Source organism: Pleurodeles waltl, chromosome 11, assembly GCF_031143425.1.
Source record: "Pleurodeles waltl isolate 20211129_DDA chromosome 11, aPleWal1.hap1.20221129, whole genome shotgun sequence".
Taxonomy (NCBI): domain Eukaryota; kingdom Metazoa; phylum Chordata; class Amphibia; order Caudata; family Salamandridae; genus Pleurodeles; species Pleurodeles waltl.
The window spans coordinates 543300638-543328308 of NC_090450.1; the positions used below are offsets into that span (position 1 = coordinate 543300638).

Sequence of the window (27671 nt, forward strand, 5' to 3'; positions counted from 1 at the left end):
CGCACACACACACAGATCATGGAGGATGAGCTCATAACTAAGATATTTCCAATGTTTTAGTGTTATAAAGGCGCACATTTCTGCTGTGGACAGAGGAGCCTAAAAGGTTCGTGTGTGTTTTAGGTACAGAGAGGACCAACAGTGAAGACACCTGGCGGGTAACAGAAAAGTGCGGATTCGACGAGAGAGCGAGCGAGAGAGAGAGAACAAATGTGGATAAAAGGAGGAAAGAATAAGCGAAGGAAGGGAATACTATGGAGAGGCAGAAAAATACAAGATGAAAGGACAAGTGGGAATGGAAAAGAGAGGGAGCTGGTGAGCGACATCGCTATTAGCACAGCCACACCCACGATTAGACACCCAGAGCTAACCAGGCACAGCCAGATACCCACTGACCAAAATACATTACCTGACGTACAAAGATGTACACGTTATCTCACAACACCGGAGCCACTATCAGACACCAAGAGACCACACAAGATGAATATAAATACCAAGACCAATAAACACTTTGACTTTCAAAGAGCATCAAATATTATCAAACATTCAGATATCAAGAAACATGGTAACACAGCAAAGAGAAACTAAAAATATACTCTCAGATAAATTTAGAATACCAGACACCTAATATAAAGAAGCTTGCTTTTTGCAGGTTTTTCCTCACCTTTTGCCCCAATTTGGACCAGTAGCTGCTGGTTTTTTGACTCTGAGAGTGCACTGATCCCTGCCAACCAGACCTCAGTGCCAGTGTTCTAACCCCTTACAAAGTGTATGTCATATTGGCTTTCCCCAATTGGCAAGTACTGACTTACTTATGTAGATGATACCCAGGGTACTAATAACATGTAAGGCTGAGTGTCCACCCATGGCTGCTGCACTGATTGCATCACCCTGTTGTGTCTGACAAAGTACAAAAAAGCTCTCAGCCTGCCACTGCAGACTGGACGGGCAGTTGCCACTCTGCCAGTTCAACTTTGCCACTACAACTAATGGCAAAGCTACCAATTCCCATAACAATATATGTAAGTCTTATGGCTTTAAGGAAGGCCTTTAAAGCCATAAGGCAAAGGCTATATATTATTAAGTAGGACATGTATGCTTATATGTATCTTAGCAGCAAAACTCCTAAAGTGGTAGTTTTGCTGTGGAACTGTTAGTTGCCCCATTGACTAGTACAGGGTTACCGGCTGGCACCTCAGCCTGGCTAACTTCTGAATGGGACTACCTAAATGACGATAACACTCCCAAGGGGCTGTCCTTTGTTCAGGTAGACAGGCTGGAGGCTGGAGACAGGGAGGGAAGACCAGTGCCCAAATTGGTTTTCCCATGGGCGTGCAGCCCCCAGATAGCCAAACCTCTAAGGTGGGCTACCAAACTCCTCACAGTCCAGGAAATCTTCAGATATATTGGAAGTGGGCAGAATAGTGCACTCTGGGATTGTTAGGTGACACACATTGCCGGAAAGTCATCACCAAGAAAGAGAGGACCTAGTAGCCCATTGGCTATTGACGGGTTGTCCCCTCAGGGCACTTTCCCAGGATAAATATGGCATCCCTAGCACCTTGAACATCATATCATGTCAGAACTGGAACAAGGAGGAAGAACAACTGCCCTGCTGACCCCTGGGCAGCAGAAAGAGAGGCTGCACCGTCTGCTGGGCTGAACCTGCTGCACCTTGGCTAGTGAAGTTGGGACTGTGCCTGTGGCTCCTAGTTTGGGGAAAAGCTGTGTCCCAGACCAAAGTAGTGACTCCAAGGGTCAGTTGGCTGATGCCCTTGAAAACAACACTCTTGACCCCTCCCAAACCGGGTTCCACAAGAACCACAGCACGGACACCGCCCTCATCGCATGCACTGACGACATCAGGACCAAAGTCGACAAAGGCGAGACCGTCGCACTCATCCTCCTAGACCTCTCCTCAGCCTTTGACACTGTCTGCCACCACACACTCTGCACACGCCTCCACAACACAGGAATTCACCACAAAGCCTTAGACTGGCTCACCTCCTTCCTCACCGACCGGACCCAAAGAGTCCGCCTTCCACCTTTCCACTCCACCGCTACCAAGATCATATGCGGAGTCCCCCAAGGGTCCTCCCTCAGCCCCAAACTCTTCAACATCTACATGATCCCCCTAGCCAACATCCTCCGACCACACGGAATCACCATCCTCTCCTACGCAGACGACACCCAACTCATCCTCTCCCTCACCCACAACCCCACCACCGCCAAAACCAACCTACACGCTGCTCTCCTCGACACCACCAACTGGATGACAACTAACCACCTCAAGCTTAACTCCAACAAAACCGAGATCATCATCTTCAGCCCCAACAAAACCATTTGGGACGACTCCTGGTGGCCCACCACCCTAGGCCCCGCACCCACCCCCGCAAACCACGCACGCAACCTCGGCATCATCCTGGACCCCTCCCGCTCCATGACACAGCAAATCAATGCACTAACCTCCTCCTGCTTCCACACACTCCGCACTCTAAAAAAATCCTTCAAATGGATTCCCCCAAAGACCAGGAAGACAGTCACCCATGCACTCATCAGCAGCAGACTAGACTACGGTAACGCCCTCTACGCTGGCACCACACTCAAACTCAAATGCAAACTCCAGAGAATCCAGAACACAGACGCACACCTCATCCTTGGCCTCCCCCACCACAAACGAATCTCACCACACCTCAAATCCCTTCACTGGCTCCCCATAGACAAGAGAATCATTTTCAAGATCCTCATCCACGCACACAAATCCCTCCACAACACCGGCCTGACCTACCTCAACGAAAGATTGAACTTCCACACTCCCACCCGCAACCTCCAATCAGCCGACCTCACACTAGCCACAGTCCCCCGCATCCAACGAACCACCACAGGAGGCAGGGCCTTCTCCTACCTCGCCCCGCAACCTGGAACTCCCTCCCCACCAACCTCCGCAAAACCAAAGACCTCCTACTCTTCAGAAAAAACCTCAAGACATGGTTGTTCGAACAGTAACGCCCCCTCAACCCCCCCCCACAAGCGCCTTGAGACCCTCACGGGTGAGTAGCGCGCTCTATACATTTTTTGATTGATTGATTGATTGAACCAGCTCCAGGAACAAAAGAACTAAAGTAGCCCAAATCAGCAAGCCAGTAGCCACTTTAGAAGAATCCACACTGACTGCTGCTGGGCACCCCAAAAGATCAAATCTTGATGGCCAAAAGTTGCACTGAGTCACCCAGACCCGAGAGAGTCATCAGACTCCAGAGTGGTACCCAAGAGGGACACTAGCCTTCACCAAAGGATTTTGCTGTGTCCACTGTGTTCAGAGACTGATAGCCCAGCAGCAGCTGGGCTTCTACTTTCTCAAAGAGGACTTCTTGGGTCCCTGACCTCTGTGGTCAAAGTCACCCCACATGACCAGTGGACCAAGGAATCACCACAAAGGCCCCCCTGTCGACCGCACAGCATCCAGAGCATCTGTTCATCCTGTATCTCAGCATCAGGACCACTCCAGTAAAGTCTACCTGGTAGTTTCCTAAAGGCTGGAACTGATCTGGAAAATGCTCTGGGGGCCAGGTAACTGTCCAAAGTTTGCTTAATAGCCCCATTAACCTTCATCCTGTTGGATCTGGTTGCCCAAGAAAGGCCAGAGTAGCCGAAATAACTTGTTACAAACTTTTCAAAAGTTTGCAAACTTTAAATTGACTAAGGCTTGTTTGCAGTTGGATTAAAAAGTGATACATCTTTAAAGATCTGTATCTTTGGAACCTCTGGAAGATTTTGCTCATTTTGGACTCTATAAATTCATAAAAATAAAAATATAATCTAGTTTTAAAAATTGTTTTCATATTTCTTTCGTGTTGTGTGGCTTTCGTATATTGTTGTTTGGTGCTATAAAATGCTTTACACAGAGTTCCTTTGTGCAAGCATTGCTGCTCGAAGTCATAGCTACCCAGGGTTGAGCTTAAGGTTGTTCAAATGAGCCTGACTGGACCCAAGACAGTTTCTGCAAGTGTATTCCTTGGTAAGGCTGCAATACACCTAAATCCTCACACCTAATAAAAAGAGATAGCCATGGTCCCAGGTAACCAGTGATCAACAGACACTACCCATACTATCACAAAGAGCAATTGCCACTATAAGATCCATGGTGACTAATAGACAATATAAGAGGCAAACCAAAATGCACTATTAAACACCACAGAAACCCTGCCATGATTTGGAACCCAGAAGCCAACAGAAGCTGTCACGTCCCCCAGATACCCATAAATACTCTCATCTTCCCAAATGCAAACAGACACACCCAGACACCAACACGTTATCAGATATCCAGAAATCAGAAGTAACATCATTGATCGATACTCTCATCCTCCCAAATGCAAACAGACACACCCAGACAGCAATACGTTATCAGATATCCAGAAATTAGAAGTAACATCATTGATAAGGGCAAGCATGCCCAACTCAGCAAACTGTACTGTATTGTGACATAGCCCTTACTAATACTGTGTGTATTTCATTTCCCTAAACCTATGTAGTGTATAAAATGTTGTCAACATTAGTTACCCTAAGATTCACGAAAGTAAACTGTTATAGTTTCAAATTAACTCAGAGAGAGAGAGAGAGAAGGGGGATGATGAATAAGATATGAGTTGGACAGAATGCAAAGACGGAAGATGAATAAGTGCCATCAAAAGGGATGACAAAAAGCATAATAAAAAAAAGAAAGGCATAGGAAGAAGGGGGTGACTGAAAGAGCAACAGGGGAAAACAGTACACGAACAGGGACGAGAGAAGAAATAAGGGCCTCAAGTTATCAACAGAAGAGGCAAAGGAGAGACAGAAAGAACAAGCACTGGCAAAGCCAACTGTTCACGCCTATGCAAGATATATTGGCTTTGCCAATGTCTTTTCATCATGTTGTACAACAGCATGGCTACCCATCAGCATAGCTAGAAGTAAGTGGTGTGATGTAGAGTGGCATAAAAGAGAGTGGTATAGAGCAGAGTGGAGTAGAGTGGTATAAAGTGGATTGGCATAGAGTGGTGTGGTGGGGAGTGCAAGGGTGTGGAGTGGCATACAGTAGAGTGGTGTGGAGTGGAGTGGCTCAGAGTATAGTGCATAGAGTGGAGTGTGGTAAAGTGGAATGGAGTGGAGTAGAGTACGGTGGAGTAAAGTGGCACTGAGTGAAGTAGAGTACAGTATAGTAGCATAGAGTGGACTGGTGTAGATTTCAGTGGTGTGGAGTGGAAGGGCTAGAGAAAGGTGTTCTAGAGTGGAGTTGCATTATTTGGAGTGGCGTAGAGTGGGGGTGAGTGGACTGGCATAGAGTAGAGGTGAGTCGACCAGTGTAGAATGGAGTGGCATGGCGAGGATGGTGTAAAGTGGAGTACAAAAGAGTGGAGTAATCTAGAGTTGAGTCGAGTGGCTAGAGTAGAATGGCATATGGTGGAGGTGCATAGAGTGGACTGGAGTAAAGTGGAGTGATGTAGTGTGAAGTAGCATGGAGTGGAGTCGGTAGAGAGTGGCATGGAATGGATGGTGTAGAGCACAATGAAATGGCACAGAGAGGCGTACCCGTAGAGTGGTGTACAGTAAGATGGCAGAGAGTGGAGTCACAAGGAGTGGCCTTAGAGTAAAGTAGAGTAGATTGGTATAGCGTAAAGTGGTGTAGAGTGGGGTTGAGTGGTGTAGAGTGGAGTGCCACAGAGAGGAGTGGCGCAGAGTGTCATGGAATGGAGTGGTATAGAGTCACGTGAAGTGTCAGAGAGTGACATGGAGTGGAGTGGCATAGACTGGAATTCCATAGAGTGCCATGGGATAGAGTGGCATAGAATGGTGTGGCATGGTATGGAGTGAAGTGGCATAAAGTGGAGTGGCGTAGAGAGGTGTGGATTTGCATGGAAAGCAATGGACTGGAGTGGCATAGAGTAGTCGCAGGCGAGCCCTAAAAATGAGCAATGAGACAGACAATACAGACAGTTGGATGGACTGAGACGATGAACTGAGATATGAAGGGAGTTGAAAATGGTCAGAGAAGGAACAAAAGCCATAATAAAGGAAGCAAGGAATGAGAGTGAAGAGTCACCCTAGTTAAGAGCTACTCCTGCCATACCAGCCAGAACTTGAAATCATGGAAACAGTTGCTATTAAATCAAGGACATTTTTCACTCACCCATGTACTTCTGTCAGCATCTGGGAATTTGTATGAAGTTGAAGGATAAAAATAGGGTTAGCTTCTTGCATAAAAAAATAACATTTTGTCCCAAAAGATGCAGACTTTACTGTAAAGTAAAGAAAGTTTCACAGTCTAAAATGAGTGTTTCACAGTCTAAAACCAGTCTTCCTGAATGTGCCTACACAAAATCTTCCTTTTTGGAAGGTAGTGTCTGCCCCTTTGGCTTCTGCTTGCTGAATGACTTCTGCAAAAGTCCTGTCCAGTATGAAGAATGGGTTTGTGGCAATACTGTTATATGGTTCCTACTAAGATAACAGGACTGTGTATTAGGACGACAGAACTTCAGAATGTGGGGGTCTGAGTCCTTCCACACCATCAGAAACGGCCAGCCCAATTCCTAGGTATCTCACAGTGCCTCACCCAAACCCCTAACATTACCAGGGTGGAAGGTGATTATGGCAACCTAAACATGACACTCTGACTCCCAAGGAAGTTGTGGGAACAGATCTCTCCCTTTAGTTTTATTACTCATGCACGCCCAGGTGAAAAACACATGAAATGTACGAGGTAAGTTTTCAATACATTTATTGAAACGATCGTAATCTTGCCTTGAGAATGAGCTGCGATAAGTAAGCAGATGAAACAGAGCTAAGTTACCAGCACTGTACTGCATTCCTAGCCTAGAACAGAATGTACTGATTATGTGTCGAGAAAAGGCTAACTAAAACAAACTACTCATATGATATATTCCTAGAATAATATAATGCAAGCAAAGTGTGTAAAATGTCACTGCTTCATGAAATGTCACTGCTAAAAGTGATGCGACTAAAACGTGTAAAATGTAAAATATAAAATTAAGCTAACATAGAGAACCAACATGGGCCCAAGAGAGATTCACTACAATACCCTTTGATGCAAATGTGTCTCACATGAGTTGACAAGTTTGGGTCACCTCTGCAGCCACAGTGAATTCAGGTTATTGAAGCTCAACTTTTCACGATTCATTCCAGTGAAAAACATTTATTAAGCCATCTACTGACACAAGCGTTTAAAGGTTTTCACCTTTCATCAGAACAGCATGTAGGCCTTGTTCAGTGTGTATCCCTGCTTGCTTATTTTCAAGTGGATTGTACACATGCTTTTGAAGATAATTTACAGTTTAAATGACAAACAGCATGAAAAGAATAATACTTGAGGGTAACAGCAAAACCTTTGCCCTGCCTACTTCCAACCTACAGCAAGAGGGACACTACACCTACAGAAGTAGACAGTTACTTACTGTTCTGTAAGCAAGAACACAAATTAGACAAGAATGCTGGTCAAGCAGAACGCTGGCAAATCATCTACGTCAAGACACGGAAAAAAAGAGCCAGAACAATCCAGACACATGGACAATTTGGAACAAATAACTCAAGTTGAAAACCCTATAAAATGCAGCACGAAAGGGTTGGCAGTGGAAGACGGTCACCGCATATGAGACACATTCACATAAGCCAAAAAAACAGGAAAGACGGCAGCGGAACATGCTAGCAAAAGAAGGTAGAAAAGGTATTTTCATCTGAGCTACACTTTCAGTACAAACATTGATTACTGAAGTGAGTTCCACTTCTATTAATTGTATAATATATCTCCTGTGCATATCTGAAAATCTGGCAAGGATTGGATCTGGACATCCTTGACCTGCGCTGGACGCTCCTGAGCTGGACAAAACTATTCAACCTACCAGGAAATCAGTTGAAACAACAACCTGGCGGAATATATGTTGCGATAATAGCTATTAGACAGAAAATAAATAAATCAGTGATTACAAGCTAGAATTTGAAAAGGGGACCAGGAAACCAAAAATGCAACCTGGGCCTGTTTCAAAAGGAGATGTGGTTACTTATGCACTGCTCTAAATATGGGGGAAACACCCACAGGATCAATAGGAGCCTTAAACACCACCAGAGTGCTCACAAAACCTACAACAACTGTGAAACTGCAAATATTGACACAGTGCAAACTCTGAAGCTATACCAACAATGTATTATTGAATTAAAATAAAGAGAGAGAAAGAAGAATGGGTCAACATATTATACGTGCGGACGTGCAGAGTGTAATATTCTATCTATATCATTGTTGAGTGTGGGGAGGTGCCATGACTCATGAGAAGTATAGCCCCAAGCGGGTCAAGCTGTCCCTCTCCACTCTCACCAATCACAAGAAATAGCACGTTACTCTTTGCTCATCTGCACCGATGGTTTATGACTTCCTGTTCTTGCATCTGCATTAGTTACCAACACAGGACTCAGACCACAATCTCAATGCGCAGACTCATATTGTGAAGCAGTTTTAGAGGGTGATGCTTGTCCAGAAGACCCAGAAAATGCAGCTCTGTGGGGACAAACGTGTACGAGCTGGCCTTCTCAGTGCAGAAATATTTGACATAAGCCATGTTTCTCCAAATAAAATATTTTATTGAGCCTCGTTTATTTTCACTGGCATGACTTAAATAATCCATTGCTGAAGGTGGGGAGGATCTACATGACCTTCTCAAGGCTTTGCTTCTAGTGAATCATGATCCCTCCCCACAAACCTCTGCACCTCTGCACATCTATCTATCTATCTATCTATCTATCTATCTATCTATCTATCTATCTATCTATCTATCTATCTATCTATCTATCTATCTATCTATCTATCTATCTGTATATATATATAATTGTAATTGTGTTTAGGCAGCGCATACTACCTCTGGCAAGGTGGTGAAGCACTTTTCACCGAGTAGCACGCTACTCTGGAACCCAAAATGGATTAGTGGTCGATTAGTATAGGGAAATATAAATTGTTAATTCGAGCGGTGGGCATGTGAGTCTTAGCTAGATTTAATAAGATAAAGGAGGGAAGAGTCTCAAAGGTATTATTTGGGAGATCATAGTAGTAAAATAAGGTTTGGGATGAGTCAAAGGAGGGATAGAGGAGAAAAGAGTCTAGAAAGTGTTAATGGGGGATCATAGTAGCAAAATGAGGTTTGGAAGGAGTCAAGGGAGGGATAAAGGAGTGAAGAATCTAGAAAGAGTTATTGGGGAGAACATACTAGTACAATGACATTTGGGATGAGTCAGAGAGGGGCGGTAGAGGACATATTGAGAGAAGCATAGGATGAGATTTAGGGCCAGATGTACAAAGCTTTTTGCATGGTGCAAACAGCGAAATTCGCTGTTTGCGCCATGCAAAAAGCACATTGCGATGCTCATTCCAATAAGATAAAGGAGGGAAGAGTCTCAAAGGTATTATTTGGGAGATCATAGTAGTAAAATAAGGTTTGGGATGAGTCAAAGGAGGGACAGAGGAGAAAAGAGTCTAGAAAGTGTTAAAGGGGGATCATAGTAGCAAAATGAGGTTTGGAAGGAGTCAAGGGAGGGATAAAGGAGGGAAGAATCTAGAAAGAGTTATTGGGGAGAACATACTAGTACAATGACATTTGGGATGAGTCAGAGAGCGGAGGTAGAGAACATATTGAGAGAAGCATAGGATGAGATATAGGGCCAGATGTACAAAGCTTTTTGCATGGTGCAAACAGCGAAATTCGCTGTTTGCGCCATGCAAAAAGCACATTGCGATGCTCATTCCTATTTTGCGAGTCGGTAACCTGGTTACCGACTCGCAAAATGGGAATGCAACTCGCAAATAGGAAGGGGTGTTCCCCTTCCTATTTGCGATTCGCATCGCGATGTAGAATTGCTTTGTGACCGCGAACACGGTCGCAAAGCAATTTGCAGTTACCACCAGTGTCACACTGGGGGTAACCCATTCGCAAAAGGGAAGGGGTACCCATGGGACCCCTTCCCCTTTGTGAATGGCCCTGTAAAAAAAATTCAGAGCAGGCAGTGGTCCTATGGACCCATGCCTGCTCTGAAAAAATGAAACAAAAACGTTTCATTTTTTCGTTTGTATTGCAACTCGTTTTACTTTAAGGAAAAATGGGCTGCAATAAAAAAAAAAAAACTGCTTTATTAAAAAGCAGTCACAGACATGGTGGTCTGCTGTCCCAGCAGGCCACCATCCCTGTGAGTGCTGCGAATCGGAAGGGGGTCGAAAATTGCGACCCACCTCATTAATGAGGTGGGTCTTTGCGACCCCCTTGCAATTCGCAGATGGTGTCAGGGACACCATCCTGCATCCGGGTTTGCGACTTGCAAATTGCGACTCGCTCAGACTTGCAATTTGCAAGTCGCAAACCCGAAATTTGCTACATCTGGCCCATAGAGTAGTGCATTGGAGAGATCTGAAGGCTTTTAGTTATTTATTTTTGCTACAGCAGGAGTAAAGTAATATATACAGGGAGTGCAGAATTATTAGGCAAATGAGTATTTTGACCACATCATCCTCTTTATGCATGTTGTCTTACTCCAAGCTGTATAGGCTCGAAAGCCTACTACCAATTAAGCATATTAGGTGATGTGCATCTCTGTAATGAGAAGGGGTGTGGTCTAATGACATCAACACACTATATCAGGTGTGCATAATTATTAGGCAACTTCCTTTCCTTTGGCAAAATGGGTCAAAAGAAGGACTTGACAGGCTCAGAAAAGTCAAAAATAGTGAGATATCTTGCAGAGGGATGCAGCACTCTTAAAATTGCAAAGCTTCTGAAGCGTGATCATCGAACAATCAAGCGTTTCATTCAAAATAGTCAACAGGGTCGCAAGAAGCGTGTGGAAAAACCAAGGCGCAAAATAACTGCCCATGAACTGAGAAAAGTCAAGCGTGCAGCTGCCACGATGCCACTTGCCACCAGTTTGGCCATATTTCAGAGCTGCAACATCACTGGAGTGCCCAAAAGCACAAGGTGTGCAATACTCAGAGACATGGCCAAGGTAAGAAAGGCTGAAAGACGACCACCACTGAACAAGACACACAAGCTGAAACGTCAAGACTGGGCCAAGAAATATCTCAAGACTGATTTTTCTAAGGTTTTATGGACTGATGAAATGAGAGTGAGTCTTGATGGGCCAGATGGATGGGCCTGTGGCTGGATTGGTAAAGGGCATAGAGCTCCAGTCCGACTCAGACGCCAGCAAGGTGGAGGTGGAGTACTGGTTTGTGCTGGTATCATCAAAGATGAGCTTGTGGGGCCTTTTCGGGTTGAGGATGGAGTCAAGCTCAACTCCCAGTCCTACTGCCAGTTCCTGGAAGACACCTTCTTCAAGCAGTGGTACAGGAAGAAGTCTGCATCCTTCAAGAAAAACATGATTTTCATGCAGGACAATGCTCCATCACACGCGTCCAAGTACTCCACAGCGTGGCTGGCAAGAAAGGGTATAAAAGAAGGAAATCTAATGACATGGCCTCCTTGTTCACCTGATCTGAACCCCATTGAGAACCTGTGGTCCATCATCAAATGTGAGATTTACAAGGAGGGAAAACAGTACACCTCTCTGAACAGTGTCTGGGAGGCTGTGGTTGCTGCTGCACGCAATGTTGATGGTGAACAGATCAAAACACTGACAGAATCCATGGATGGCAGGCTTTTGAGTGTCCTTGCAAAGAAAGGTGGCTATATTGGTCACTGATTTGTTTTTGTTTTGTTTTTGAATGTCAGAAATGTATATTTGTGAATGTTGAGATGTTATATTGGTTTCACTGGTAATAATAAATAATTGAAATGGGTATATATTTTTTTTTGTTAAGTTGCCTAATAATTATGCACAGTGATAGTCACCTGCACACACAGATATCCCCCTAACATAGCTAAAACTAAAAACAAACTAAAAACTACTTCCAAAAATATTCAGCTTTGATATTAATGAGTTTTTTGGGTTCATTGAGAACATGGTTGTTGTTCAATAATAAAATTAATCCTCAAAAATACAACTTGCCTAATAATTCTGCACTCCCTGTATATAGCTACATAGAAATGTATACACATATATGGAAAATAATAAAGAGACATACAGTTGTATTATATAAAGTGCCATATGTGCATGTATGGCTAAATAGTCAGAAACTCTGACTTTCAAGTGTTGCAGTGAATAACGCTAATTTATTTGTGTATTTCTATTTTTTAATTGTTATGCATTTTGTTCTTTATTTTTCAAAGTTATTTTCATTTTACATTTTTCTCCAATATTTCAGTAGTGAGGCACTTATAGATACAATGTTATGATGTTATTCACACATTGTGATAGATAAAATAAAACAAAACAGAGACCCTTACGCATCTAGCCAAATAACTTATATAACTCATCACACATTGTGATAGATAAAATAAATAAAGCAGATACTCATGAACATGTAATCAAATACCAAATGTAAACTATGCATTAAATAATATACATATATATTTAAACCAAAAATAATAAATACATTTATTATTCAGACCTATACGAGTATCTATATATCTTTAAACAATAAGTAGTGTATATATTTGTACAAAGAGATGCACATATCTTGATACATACATATAATCGGACTATATTTGTTTACATACACAGGCATATACTGTACATTTGTGTTTTGAGTATGGTGGTTATGTAGGAAAGAATTAAAACTTGAGTGGTCTTTTGACAATAAGATAGTTATCCAGTGATCTTATGTTTGGGGGTAATGAATTCCATAGCTTGACTGCCAATGTGGAGCACATGTTCCCTTGTTTTATGTATTTGGAAATGTTATTCCTCATGAAAAGTGGTCGTGTTCCATGTGTTGCTTTGTGAGTTATACAAAGCAGCTTGAAGGTGGATCTTCTGGCAACTGGTAACCAATGAAGGACCCTCAAGGCAGGGGAGATGTGGGCTTGTGGCTTTGCATTTCGGAGTAGTCTGGCAGCAGAGTTCTGAATCCATTGTAGTTTCATACTTGATAAAGATGGTCTGTGGTAGAGGCCATTGGTATAATCAAGTTTAGAAAGTACAAGAAAGATAGTAGCATGGACCTTGTGTGAAAATACTAGCATAGGAAGATGCGTCGTATAGATTTCATAGTAACAAAGATTGATCTTGCTAATGTATCGACTTGGGTATCAATTGAAAGCTTGGAGTCCATGGTAATACCAAGGTTTCTTACTTCCATGGATACTTTAGGAGGTGGTTCCAGATCGTCAGGCCAGAGCAGATTGGGCCATAATTTTTCAAATTACCACATGGGAGTATTAAAGTTTTGGACACATTAAGGGGGCTATTCTAACTTTGGAGGAGTGTTAATCCGTCCCAAAAGTGACGGTAAAGTGACGGATATACCACCAGCCGTATTACGAGTTCCATAGGATATAATGGACTCGTAATACGGCTGGTGGTAAATCCGTCACTTTTCCGTCACTTTTGGGACGGATTAACACCTCCTCCAAAGTTAGAATAACCCCCTAAGTTTTAAATTACTCCATGCCATCACTGTTCAACAGCTCAGACGCAACTGAAGATTTTTGTGTTTCCAATGTCTTTGGGCCTTTCCAGTCAAAGAAGTCTTTGGTGTCATCAATGTAGTTATAGCATGTAAGCTGAAATTAATTGGTTGATGCCGGTAATGACTTCATGTAGATGTTGAAAAGCATGGGTGAGATGATAGAGCCTCGAAGGACCCCTAATATTGTGAAGGACAGTTTGGATGAGAAAGGGGGAGTATGGATGGCATTTTTTCTGTTTTGAAGGTATGATGTGATCCAGTTGAGAGCAGTCCTCTCTATGCAGCTGTGTAGAGGCTTTGGATTAGAGTGCCATGATCAACTGCATTTAAGGTAGTTAAAAGGTCCAATAGAAGTAGTGCTACTTAAGGTCATCCCGGATTGTGATGTGGGTAGATTCTGTGCCTCATCCTGGACGGAATTCTGTTTCGAAGTTGAAAAGTATGGAGTTATCTTCAGTAAATTGTGACATCCGACTGAATGCTGCTGTTTCTGTCAATTTTGCTCAGGAAATGTCCAATTGTAATTGTTCTGTAGTTGTCTAGGTCAGGTAGGTCCAGGCTTGTTTTCTTTAATAATGGGCATATGTATGCCTTTTTTATATCTTCTGGAGAGATTTCTGTAGCTAAAGAATTATTGGTGATTGTTCTAACTTATGTTGCAGCATAGTTAAAAGAACGTTCTTGAAGATTTGTGGTGGACAAAGGTCAGAATGGCAGCTGGTAGTACTGCTTGCTTTGACAAGATCCATAAATTCAGTTTCTTATAGTTTGTATATGATTTATATAGAGGCTGGGTAAGCCTACCCTTGGAGGTGATTGTTGGAAATGGGTCGTGCTGGTGGTTTTCTGCTGTTTTAAATAGGAGACAAGTATGTCTGCTTTGGTTGTTTAATGATTTGCCACTTTGTCAGTAAACTCTTGCAAAATGGGCTGAGTTCCTTCTGTGCATTTAGTTTGACAAAATTCAGTAAATATGTTATGTAATTCTTTACTTACACACTTAGCATTTTGAATTATGTTTGAATAGTACCCTTTTCAGCTTTTTTGTTAATTTGTATTTTCTGTTAGGTTTTTGTAGGTGGAGTTTGTCTTAATTGTTATTTGTTTTGAGCCAGGTGTGTCACAACTTTACAATTTGTTCTTTTATCTTTCTTAGTTCTCCATTCATCCGAGGTTCTTGTATTCTTTTGTCGTGTTTTGTTGTTCTTAGTGGTATTAGGATATCAAATGTTTCCCGGATACACTCAGAGTTTTTAACTGAAGTTATTGTGTCTAGATCTGTTGGATTTTAGTTGTGTTCCTAAGTATTCAAAAATGAGTTTGTTCCACAGTTGATACATGGTTGGATGTAAGGGGGCCTTACATGAAATTGTATGATGGAACCATGCATGCCATTACCACACAGCCTTTACCACGCAAGTCTTTGCCATGCATATGCCTCTACTATGCATAGCTTTACAACGAAAATGTAATTATACACCAGGTAAGTTAAAACCTGTATATGTGTGTGTGTGTATATATATATATATATATATATATATATATATATATATATATATATATATATTTCCTCAGTCAACTTAGGAAAATGCCAACGAAGAGATAAAGCAGGCACTGCAGGAGTCGTATTTTATTGAAGAAAGCGGGACCCAGCCGCTTCTGACACGTTTTGGCTGAACACAGCCTTCCTCAAGGTGAGTATGCCCAATTGCCCACAAAGAGTAAATATCTTACAAAGGCAATAACCACAGAAAAAAACTATACCAAAAGTGCTCCACAATTCAGTTTGATCAAACAATGCATACCACTATAATTATTCAAGCTTACAAAAATATTATTTTTAGGCTTGAAATATTTTGCAAATCACACACAATATTTAAGTAATAACCAATCCATAAATGGGAAAATATTTCAGATATCGGATTCACCCAAAAAGAACCCAACCACATGCAAATGACTAAATACTTCAGTGATGGGAAATATATCTAAGGTTGGCGAAAAATACAGTACACAATTTCACACTTTGCAATTTAAATGATTAATGAGTCCTAGAGAATTCATCAAGGCATCCCCTGTAGAATGTGTAACCGCTATCAATTCCTAAAATTATCACGGGCCAGTGCCCTAGTCATTTACAGCCTCCATTTCAATCCCCGGACCATAGTCAATCCAGAACAGCTTATTTTAGTAGTTCCAATTAATGTTTCATGCATTCAACTGATATCAGTGGATGATGGTTTACTCATGCTGTTAATCATACTGGACCCACTACTCCCATAAAAATATCTCTTCAACAGGGTAAATTATATACTATCTATGTCCCTACATAAATGTATACTATGTAGCCATTAACCTAAGTGAAGTTGTATCTCCTCATCCTTATTTAACCAAAAAGGAAATGTAGTATGTAGGTTAAAGATAGATCTACACTCTAATCTGCTCAATTGCTTGAGCCTGTCACCTCCCCGTATATTTTTGTCTAACCTGTTGACTGCAAAAAACCCTAAAAGGGAAACATTATTATCATGTTTTTGTGAGAAATGCCTGGCCACTGGATTAAGCATATATATAAGCACTCGTTTATGGCGTAACTCGTCCGCACCTGAGCCCCGGTGGTGCAGCTGACGGATTCGCACCACCGCGTCTAAATGTATTCACTTTCTTTCGTCAATCTCCAAGGATACGGCACTCCACAGATGACAAAGTTAATAAAATTTCATTTATTCGACACGCGAAGAAACGCGTTTCGGCATTGCTGCCTTTGTCAACCTGGCGACCGCCATCTTGAAGCCAGTATTTATATCACATGATCAGGCTACGAAATACATTGTTTCTAACAGATTTCTATTATGCTTCCTAATAAGCCACATTTCTCATTATTTCTGAAAGCACATCACATTTTAGATTTCTGACAAAATATACACACGATCAATCGAACAATTCTTTTGTAGACACGATTCGTCCCGAATAAACTGTAGTTTAGTGTATCACACTGGATCACACTCAACTCCACTGCACAACACTCTGCGCAACTCCCTCTATGCAACTCTACTCCATTACTTCACTTTACTCTATGACACACTACCCCACTCTACTATACTGTACGACATTATCCAGCTGTACACTGCTCCCCTCTACACTACTCTATGCCACTCCACTCTACCACACTGTGCCACACTCTACTCTACTCCACTCTATAACACTGTAATCCATTCAGTGGCACTTCACTGTACTCCACTCTATAACACTTTCCAAGAGGGTATGACATGCTAGACCACTCCACTGTACGTTAAACCACTCCACTTTATTACACTTTAATCCACTCTATATCTACGTTACACAAACTCTACTCCACTTCACACCACTCTTCTTTACAACATAACACTCCACTCCATGAGTTAACTCCGCTATATCCTGTGCTACCCCACTTGACTCTATTCCACTATATGATACTTTACCCCGCTCTACGCCACTGTTCAACACTCCACTCTACACAACTCCACTCATTGGCACTCTCCCCCACTCTATGCAACTCCACACTGAGAAACTGTACTATACTCTATGCCACTGTACGAGACTCTACTCCACTCTATCCCTATACACTGCTCTGTACAACTCTGTACGACACTCTGTTCGGGACACTGCACTGTACAAAACTCTATACCACTCTACAAGGCTTTCCAACACAGCACTCCACTGTACTCTACAAGACCCAACTCCAATTTATGACACTATATTCGACTCTACTCTACCCCACTCCACTCTACTGCACTCCACACTACTGTACTGTAGGAGGCACCACCTCACTGTAATACACTCTACTCCACTATACGGTATGCTCCTCAACTCCACTCCACTCTACGACACAGTCCTCCACTTTACTGTACGACACTCCATATAACAGCACTCCACTCGAGCACACTGGACTCTATGATTTGAAACACATTTTTAATATTTAAAAAAAATTGCACTCTGATGAACACTTAGTTGTAGTTAGTAACACATAATTTATTCTTTCTATACAAACCAAACTTAAATGGCACAAACATTAGAAATTCTAAATTTATAGTCATACCTTAATTTCTTAAAGTACACACCACATTTGAATTACTATAACTTAATTTCTTCTTTTTATACAAACCAAATTTAAAGTACACAAAAATAAACATTTTAAATTTACAGTTATACCTTAAATGTATAATTTTTGAAGCAATTGTTACATTATAATAAATAGTACTCCTCCATGACACTGTTTTCAGCTCACTAACCACACAGTAATAACTATAGCTTGCCTCTCTATTATGCACTGCTTAACCCTTTCATTTACTTTTTCATATTACATCAGCTATACCATCTGAAATCATACTTAGGACATCCCAAATCCCATCATTTCTGACAACTCAGTGCAAATAACCTTTGGCTTTTTCATTCAAGATCTGAAGATATATATATATATAAATATATATATATATATATATATATATATATATATATATATATATATATATATATATATATCCCTTTTTTAGTTCACTTTTTTCTTTGAAAAATTAAATAGAACAAATTAAGAAAATCTGAACAATAGAAATACCAGGCTGTAACAACATGGCCTAAAAAAGAATTGTTTGTGCAGGAGTTCCCCTAATACCCTAGCATTCCTTACCTCCGGAGTGGGTAAATGCAGCGGAAGCCGGCATCTGGGAGCAGGAATTCCCTGAAAGTTCTCCTTCTCTGAAGAGTTTTGGGACTTACATCCTGGAGAGAGAGAACAGAAGAGTAGTGGCCTAAAATCTCAGTGGTCATGATGAGAGTGACAGTAACAGATCATCGAGGCTCTGCACTGGTCACTGTGGCCACAACACCACAGTCAGTGTAGAGGTTCGCCTTCCATAATTCTGAAGATATTGTTTTTTGGCTCAACCTGCTTTGGCCCATAAGCAGGGGTCTTGTGTATGTGTCTGGACTGACCAGGTGACCAAAACTTTTGTAATAAATTGCTGTTCATTGAGGTCAGTTAACTTTCTGCCGCCTTTGGAGTTCTGCCTTTTCACAACAAGCATTTGCAATGCAACGGGTCTCGTGTTTGCTCGCGTTAGAGCTATTATTAGCATTGTAAACTCCTGTAGGAAGCTGGCTCTGTATGTGCTATTTCAAAGTAAGGAATAGCATGCACAGAGTCCAAGGGTTCCCCTTAGAGGTAAAATAGTGGTAAAAATAGATAATACTAATGCTCTATTTTGTGGTAGTGTGGTCGAGCAGTAGGCTTATCCAAGGAGTAGTGTTAAGCATTTGTTGCACATACACATAGACAATAAATGAGGTACACACACTCAGAGACAAATCCAGCCAATAGGTTTTGTTATAGAAAAATATCTTTTCTTAGTTTATTTTAAGAACCACAGGTTCAAATTTAACATGTAATATCTTGTTCGAAAGGTATTGCAGGTAAGTACTTTAGGAACTTCAAATCATCAAAATTGCATGTATACTTTTCAAGTTATTGTCAAATAGCTGTTTCAAAAGTGGACACTTAGTGCAATTTTCACAGTTCCTGGGGGAGGTAAGTTTTTGTTAGTTTTACCAGGTAAGTAGGACACTTACAGGGTTCAGTTCTTGGTCCAAGGTAGCCCACCGTTGGGGGTTCAGAGCAACCCCAAAGTCACCACACCAGCAGCTCAGGGCCGGTCAGGTGCAGAGTTCAAAGTGGTGCCCAAAACACATAGGCTAGAATGGAGAGAAGGGGGTGCCCCGGTTCCGGTCTGCTTGCAGGTAAGTACCCGCGTCTTCGGAGGGCAGACCAGGGGGGTTTTGTAGGGCACCGGGGGGGACACAAGTCCACACAGAAATTTCACCCTCAGCAGCGCGGGGGCGGCCGGGTGCAGTGTCGAAACAAGCGTCGGGTTTGTAATGGAAGTAAATGGGAGATCTAGGGATCTCTTCAGCGCTGCAGGCAGGCAAGGGGGGGATTCCTCGGGGAAACCTCCACTTGGGCAAGGGAGAGGGACTCCTGGGGGTCACTCCTCCAGTGAAAGTCCGGTCCTTCAGGTCCTGGGGGCTGCGGGTGCAGGGTCTCTCCCAGGTGTCGGGACTTTAGGTTCAAAGAGTCGCGGTCAGGGGAAGCCTCGGGATTCCCTCTGCAGGCGGCGCTGTGGGGGCTCAGGGGGGACAGGTTTTTGTACTCACAGTCTTAGAGTAGTCCTGGGGTCCCTCCTGAGGTGTTGGATCGCCACCAGCCGAGTCGGGGTCGCCGGGTGCAGTGTTGCAAGTCTCACGCCTTTTGCGGGGAGCTTGCAGGGTTCTTTAAAGCCGCTGGAAACAAAGTTGCAGCTTTTCTTGGAGCAGGTCCGCTGTCCTCGGGAGTTTCTTGTCTTTTCGAAGCAGGGGCAGTCCTCAGAGGATGTCGAGGTCGCTGGTCCCTTTGGAAGGCGTCGCTGGAGCAGGATCTTTGGAAGGCAGGAGACAGGCCGGTGAGTTTCTGGAGCCAAGGCAGTTGTCGTCTTCTGGTCTTCCGCTGCAGGGGTTTTCAGCTAGGCAGTCCTTCTTCTTGTAGTTGCAGGAATCTAATTTTCTAGGGTTCAGGGTAGCCCTTAAATACTAAATTTAAGGGCGTGTTTAGGTCTGGGGGGTTAGTAGCCAATGGCTACTAGCCCTGAGGGTGGGTACACCCTCTTTGTGCCTCCTCCCAAGGGGAGGGGGTCACAATCCTAACCCTATTGGGGGAATCCTCCATCTGCAAGATGGAGGATTTCTAAAAGTTAGAGTCACCTCAGCTCAGGACACCTTAGGGGCTTTCCTGACTGGTCAGTGACTCCTCCTTGTTTTTCTCATTATCTTCTCCGGCCTTGCCGCCAAAAGTGGGGCCTGGCCGGAGGGGGCGGGCAACTCCACTAGCTGGAGTGTCCTGCTGGGTTGGCACAAAGGAGGTGAGCCTTTGAGGCTCACCGCCAGGTGTGACAATTCCTGCCTGGGAGAGGTGTTAGCATCTCCACCCAGTGCAGGCTTTGTTACTGGCCTCAGAGTGACAAAGGCACTCTCCCCATGGGGCCAGCAACATGTCTCGGTTTGTGGCAGGCTGCTAAAACTAGTCAGCCTACACAGATAGTCGGTTAAGTTTCAGGGGGCACCTCTAAGGTGCCCTCTGGGGTGTATTTTACAATAAAATGTACACTGGCATCAGTGTGCATTTATTGTGCTGAGAAGTTTGATACCAAACTTCCCAGTTTTCAGTGTAGCCATTATGGTGCTGTGGAGTTCGTGTTTGACAAACTCCCAGACCATATACTCTTATGGCTACCCTGTACTTACAATGTCTAAGGTTTTGTTTAGACACTGTAGGGGTACCATGCTCATGCACTGGTACCCTCACCTATGGTATAGTGCACCCTGCCTTAGGGCTGTAAGGCCTGCTAGAGGGGTGTCTTACCTATACTGCATAGGCAGTGAGAGGCTGGCATGGCACCCTGAGGGGAGTGCCATGTCGACTTACTCGTTTTGTCCTCACTAGCACACACAAGCTGGCAAGCAGTGTGTCTGTGCAGAGTGAGAGGTCTCCAGGGTGGCATAAGACATGCTGCAGCCCTTAGAGACCTTCCTTGGCATCAGGGCCCTTGGTACTAGAAGTACCAGTTACAAGGGACTTATCTGGATGCCAGGGTCTGCCAATTGTGGATACAAAAGTACAGGTTAGGGAAAGAACACTGGTGCTGGGGCCTGGTTAGCAGGCCTCAGCACACTTTCAATTGTAAACATAGCATCAGCAAAGGCAAAAAGTCAGGGGGCAACCATGCCAAGGAGGCATTTCCTTACAACTCCTAACCGGATTTTTCTTGCCACATAAACTAATAATGAAAAGTAAAACAGTTTTACATATGCAAGCCGATGGTCACCATGGGCGTGAAGGAGACACAGAAAAGGAAACAGAAGTTTGCTTGCAGTGGAACTTATCGCTAAAAGTGCAATTATCCATGTTACCACAAAGAAAAGTGCAATTATCCATGTAACCAGCAAAAGTGCAATTTTCCATGTAACATGGTTCGATGTCATGCAAAGCGCTCGACTTCTGCCCAGCGAGATAGTGCTGCACAGGAAATGAAAAGATGAAGTAGTTCAGAAACCAGCTGAAAACATGGAGCCTTGTATGTTTTCAGTAGTTTAGTGGTGCGCTCGAGGAGGGCTAAACACCGGTAAAGGCATGACGTACGCAAGCATTTCACAAATGGAATCAATCGATTTTTAAAAGGCAAGCCCACAAACTAATGAAAGTGACGGGGTGACATGGTAGTGGTTAGAAGCCCACAGAGAGAGTGCGCGCTCGACCCTAAAAATGTGAGGTTGGCTTCGGGATGCCAGATGTAAAGCTACTGGAATACAGGGTATTGCTGCCTTGGTGGAACAGGCAAAACATTTACATTAGTCTGCGGCAGTCAGTGTCAGCATCACCTAACAGTTCTAAGCTCTTCTGCAGAGCTTCAATGAAAGCAAAACATCATACTTTCAGGAAACGTCTCAATGAAAGTGAACGTATAAAGCTGCATGAATGAAGACTGAAATTACGGACTGATGAAGACAAGGACTTCAGCCACTATATTAGTATAGGGCCTCACTGAAAGCACACACATATCAAGAATCCTGTGTTGTTTACACACTTGTGTATTGACAAATTTGGTGATGACTTTGGAACTTTTGACTTCTGGGGGGGGAGGTGACCATTAGCCTTTCATGCAGGGAAGATTCTGTTGAGTCTCACCTTTGCGTGCAGTGCAGATCCCAGGGTCCCGGTGGCACCCGTTTCCTCCTGAGGAGGCGATGCAGTTCATGGTCATGTACTCAGCATCCTCTGCTGCAGAAAAAACAGTGCATCAGATGATTAGGATTTGGGGGTGGCAAGTGAGAAGACTCCAAGAACAGGTAAGAAACCAAGGGGTGACATGCATTGCCTAACTGCCGTCACAAGATACTACTGCTGTGGGGTCATCACCGTAGGCGGACTAAAATCCTAAATCAAAAAAACGTAGTCAGATCTAAAAGGAGGACTGGTGGCGGCTCAAATAAGACATGCAGCTAAGTTATAATGGTGGGAAGGATTGTCTGGTGTATACATCATGAAAACATGACATGTTATGGACTGTAACAGATGGATTATTCTGTGATTGATTCCCACAGATCTTCTGGCCAGGACCGCTGGGAAACATTCTGACTTACCTGTAGTTAAACAAAATGAAATGGATAGAAATGCCTAAATTAATCTTAACCATGGTTAAGTGGATCCTTCAAAGTGAGCAGTATAGGCCTAGACAAGTGCTGCAACTTGCAGCCCCAAAAGACTCAAACGGGACTTCATAGATGAGGTCCAACTATATTAAAACACAGTTGAGGATGCTTGCAGTCCTCATTCAGAGGGGTTGTCACGCACGCGTTCTGGCAGAACCGTCCCTTTTTGGAGTGAAACAAACATTGATTAACATATTGTTGCTAACTGCAGGTAATGACAGAATTCCATGAAAGGTGCTCAGAATAATTATCAGTGTTTCATGTTAACTGAAGCATTTTCCACCCATCATTCTGTTGTCTGGTCACCCAGTATGTCAGCCCACCTCTAAAATGGCACAGTTTGTTTCAGCCACACAGTGTGGACAAGCAGGACTCACTGGAACCCCCCTTAGAACCTGCAGCCCTTATGACACCTCGAATCCCACCCATGACAGGCTGTGCATATAATCACTGTCTAAGAGTAACAAAGGACCAGCAAAAGGTTTACTCTTTATGGAATGGAGAGCACTGCAATGGTCCTGTCCCACTCATACACTTAAAACCATCATACTATGCACCAAGGCTTCAAACACCAACATCCCTTTCTACGTTCCACATAACACGACCACACAAACTCTAACAACCTGTAGTATGCACAGGACACATCCTCTTTGTTACAGACACAAACACACACACAAAAAGGATAGATAGAAGAACACACAGTTGATGCTCAAGACCAAAAATTCCTTCCACCTGGATGGCATGCACCATGCCATTGAAAAGTATTTTGCCCTTTTGCCTTGCATTCCGAACACCCCTTGCCCCTTATGAAACAAAACAGATGTAAAAGGGATATACCCTCAAAGGAGACAGCAGGAATATTAGAAACACTATCCTCCACACTAAAATCAGGACTCCCACCTACTTCCTTCCTAAGTCCTTTTACTATTCCACCTAGATACTCCCCTTCAATACCAATACCTTCCATCCTCAGTCACCAGGCTGGACTTCTACACTTCAGAGACCTCAGATAACAACAACATGATTTAGACTCAGACACAAAACTAAGCAACCGCATCTGAGCCATGTCACCCCTAGTGAACTGAGGCATTTCTGCATTTACTTTTCTGTTGTGCATTCTTCATGCATTTCCACACTTGGTCCGTGTCCACACTACATTCACAATACCATTTATGTTTTAACCTCTGTTACAAACACCTGTCTCTTTCCCCTTAACATCTGACAAGGACCCACTTGCATCAAAGAATGAAGAGCTAGCTATCCAGTATGTCAAAAGCCTTTCTTGTACCTGACTCCTTCAGAAATCACACACTTTCATTAATTTCCATAATAACTAAAGCCTCAAGAAATCAGGCAGATGAACTTCCATTATGGAGAAATGTCAAGATGACAAAATACCTTTTCAATTAAAACAGGGTTTTTTTTTAATGGAAAAGGTATATGTCTATTTGAAAAAAGAGGGGGTTGGAGGAGGGTGCAGCACTAGGGGTAAACAGTGAAGGGGATAGAAGAACCAGAGGAAGAGATAATGGAATTAAGGGGGGATAAAGAGATAAAGAAAGGAATGGTTCTTCAAGAATGTTAATCTCCAGGTTGGGTTCATTATCCAGGTGAAAACCATTTTGAAAGTATAATTAATCAATAATAGTTTGACAAAATATGTTTCTTAGAATCTTTTTTTCATGTTTGATTTTCATGTAACACACAAACAACCAATTCCTTCATAATGTATTTGTGGGCAACACCATCACCACAACTTCTTTTAAAACTCTATTATTTATTTTTAGTTTTGATAAAGTGCTACAAATAGTAAACGCTGGCTTAGGGATTGCTGGATTTGCATGGTAAGATTGAAGGCGCAGGACGGATGTCAAATGTTGTTATGTTACCATGGTCAGTAATTGGAAGAGGTGAAGAAGCGCTGGAATGGACCTGTTGACGCCAGGTGTGGATAATGATGAGCTGGGCAGATGAGTCCAAACGGATGAAGAGAAGCCAAGTCAAATTTTCCAATGATCCACCCCTCAATGCACAGATTGATAAGACTTGGTGGTCAACCGTGCGGTTTCGTTAAAGGGAGTCTGATCAGTAAATTATACTGACTAATCCTAGATTTCTAACTATTAAACCTCAGTCTATAAAGCCTCTCTGCCTATCTTCCCATACAAAGAGACTGCTGCATTTCTAAAGATACTAGTGGGAACTGCCTTTGATCACAGGGAACTAACTTTTCAAACAATCCTCAAAAAGTTTACTGTTTTGGATGTAGTACAACATCAATACAACTTCTGAACATTTTTAAAAATAATCATTCACCAGAGATGCATCCGGGATCTTTGCAGGGATCAAGTAAATCTAGAAGTTAGTTAGAGCACATTTCTTCCCAGACGTTATGTAGGTCATACAGCTGTACCTCAAGTTCCAAATCCATGATCATTCATTGCACATAGTGGGACGACACCTAGGCCCAGAGCATCCAGCAAAAGTAGCCTCCAATCACGGATCATGGTCTTTTGCAAAATATTCCAGGGGGTTCATTTGTGGGGACATATGTGGTAAATGAGAATTTCTTGCCCAATCTTTCTACTACCTTCTCTTCTCAGCCCACTTATTCAGATTTAGAGTTTGGCAGATGTGTGCACTGTCACAAACGTGATGGATAACAAGTCTACCTTATTACAAGTAAATTAGGAATAATGCATTTGTAATAAGCAGATGGAATATCTATCAGCCAATTTCTAAATCAGGACCTTAATCTTTTACTGCACATCATACTTTCACTTTATGCTCATTCTTCTCTATTTGGCCCATCTCCTCTATTTCTCTTTTTATCTCTTCTTCTCCCTTTTACATTTGATAATTTAATCTAGTCTCCCTCATTTCCCTCTCACCTGACTGCTTTTTTGTTTTCCCCACCTCCCTCTTTTCCCTCCCTTGAGCTCTTTGCCTTCTTTTCCTAATCTTTCCTTGTCTCCCTGCTCCCTCCTCCCTCACGCCCTCCACCTTCTTTTGCTTCGCCAGCCTTCTTCTTCTTCTCAGTTCTCGTACTGCGTTTTTCTCCACTCAAATCTTCACCAGTCATTTCTTCTTACTTATCCCTTTCCGTCCAGCCACACTGTATTCCTATTTTTAGATCCCTCTGCTCTTCTACCTTCGCTTTTCCCTTAAGCCTTGTCCTTTTCTTCTTTTTCATCTTCTCCCTTCTTTTCCACCTTTTGTGCCTCCTCCTCTTATTCCCCCAGACAACTTTTCCTCCCTTTAGTTTTTCTACCACCATATTTCCCTCAGCTGTTTCCCATCCATATCTTCCTCTCCGTCCTCATCTGTCTAGCTTCTCTGTTCAGCTCTATTCTCTCCTTCTCCGAGCCCTTTGCTCTTCCAGCGGCTGAGCTGTCTCCTTTACTGATCTTGCCTTCTTGCTCCTTCCCCAGATTCTATAGCCTGTCCCTTGACATCCTTTCCCTAGTATAGTGCAGACCAGCCAGCAGTGTGAGGGCTGACCTGGGGCATCTAACCATCCACACAGCTCAGACCCAACTCTTTATTGCATCTACAGTCGTTGTTTCCCTCACAAGTCCTGAATGAGAATCCTATCACTGCTCTTCAGCTGGTTATAAGATTACTCCATGTTCACCAACAATGCTCCACTTTATTTCTGGCAGTTGTAGCCCTGGTTCACACAGTTGTTCCAACTGAACTAACACACTGGCAAACAAATATTTGTGAAGGAAAAGCCCCGGAATGCAACACCATAGCCCGGGAAACATGCAGTAATCTGGTAAATTATGCTGTGATGTTGCTGATGTTAGCACTACATACATGAAGAACAATGGCTCCAAAAGATTCACTTCAGAATGACGGAGGTCATAGGCTGGAACAACAGTCTACACCAGTAGGCCAGTGCCAACTGGGGTTGAGAAACTTAACAATATTTCTAAGAATTCGTAAGGTAACCATGTGAACATGGACCCATGATCAACAAGATCTATTATGCAAACGAAGATTGCATAATACAACATTATTACAGGAATTAAAGTGAAATTATGGTTGATGTAAAGTGAAATTATGGTCACGTTCACAAGAACACTGACACAAATAAAGAACAGTGGGATCAACAAATCAGTATGTGAAATAAAAGGTGATCTTGATGCATATTGTTTTGAAAAGAAATTAAGTCAGAAGAAAAAATCAACAAGTAGAAAACCCAAGCAATGGACATAGTGCAGCCCACATTACATCCGGTTGAGGTTTCGGTTGGGAACAGTAAGCAATGTGCAGGTCTTCTTCAATACACATTAGCAATAAACATTTCGGAAAGAATCACAACAGCAACAAGTCCAAAATATCATCGTTCTGGTAGACAGTAATATCCTCTCTCAATAGCAATAAAGGCATTAATGACCAGTAAATTAGGTTCGTGTTGACAATGTTCACCCTTAAAAGATTTGGTAATTGCAGGAGAAAGGAAAACAGCACAGATGGTTGCTGTTCCTCGTAGTTGACTGCTAAAATCAATTTCAGCACACCTGGTGGTGTATAAATATTGACCTTCTAAAACAAATTTCAATAACTTCCTTTATATAACAGAATAACGCCATCATGAATCCGATAAACTGGATGCATATGCTATACTCCAGTTGTGTCAACCCTGTCCGTAAATACTTACATGTGACTATTGAAGAATTTATCCACCTTTCTTAGGCCATGGATCTGTCATTCACAGCCACCATATTCTGACGTTTAGCAGTTGGACTTCATGCTGGCAGTTAGTACTAAGTAGCTGGAGAGTATTTATCCACAATTGAACACTGAACGTACACATTGGGTGCACCACTGGGGCACTGAA

At 42.8% G+C, this 27671-nt stretch overlaps 1 protein-coding gene across 2 annotated transcripts in view; it reads right to left on the reverse strand.

Moving 5' to 3' along the window:
- LOC138265868 (actin filament-associated protein 1-like 2) overlaps positions 1–27671 on the reverse strand; it is a 289799-nt gene that overhangs the window by 121223 nt on the left and 140905 nt on the right. For both annotated transcript variants that reach the window (XM_069213982.1, XM_069213981.1), the window contains exons 3-4: positions 22302–22394; positions 18219–18310 (exon numbers count right to left, since the gene is read on the reverse strand). In XM_069213982.1, coding sequence (XP_069070083.1) covers positions 18219–18310; positions 22302–22394 — 185 coding nt within the window. The remainder of the gene's footprint in view (positions 1–18218; positions 18311–22301; positions 22395–27671) is intronic.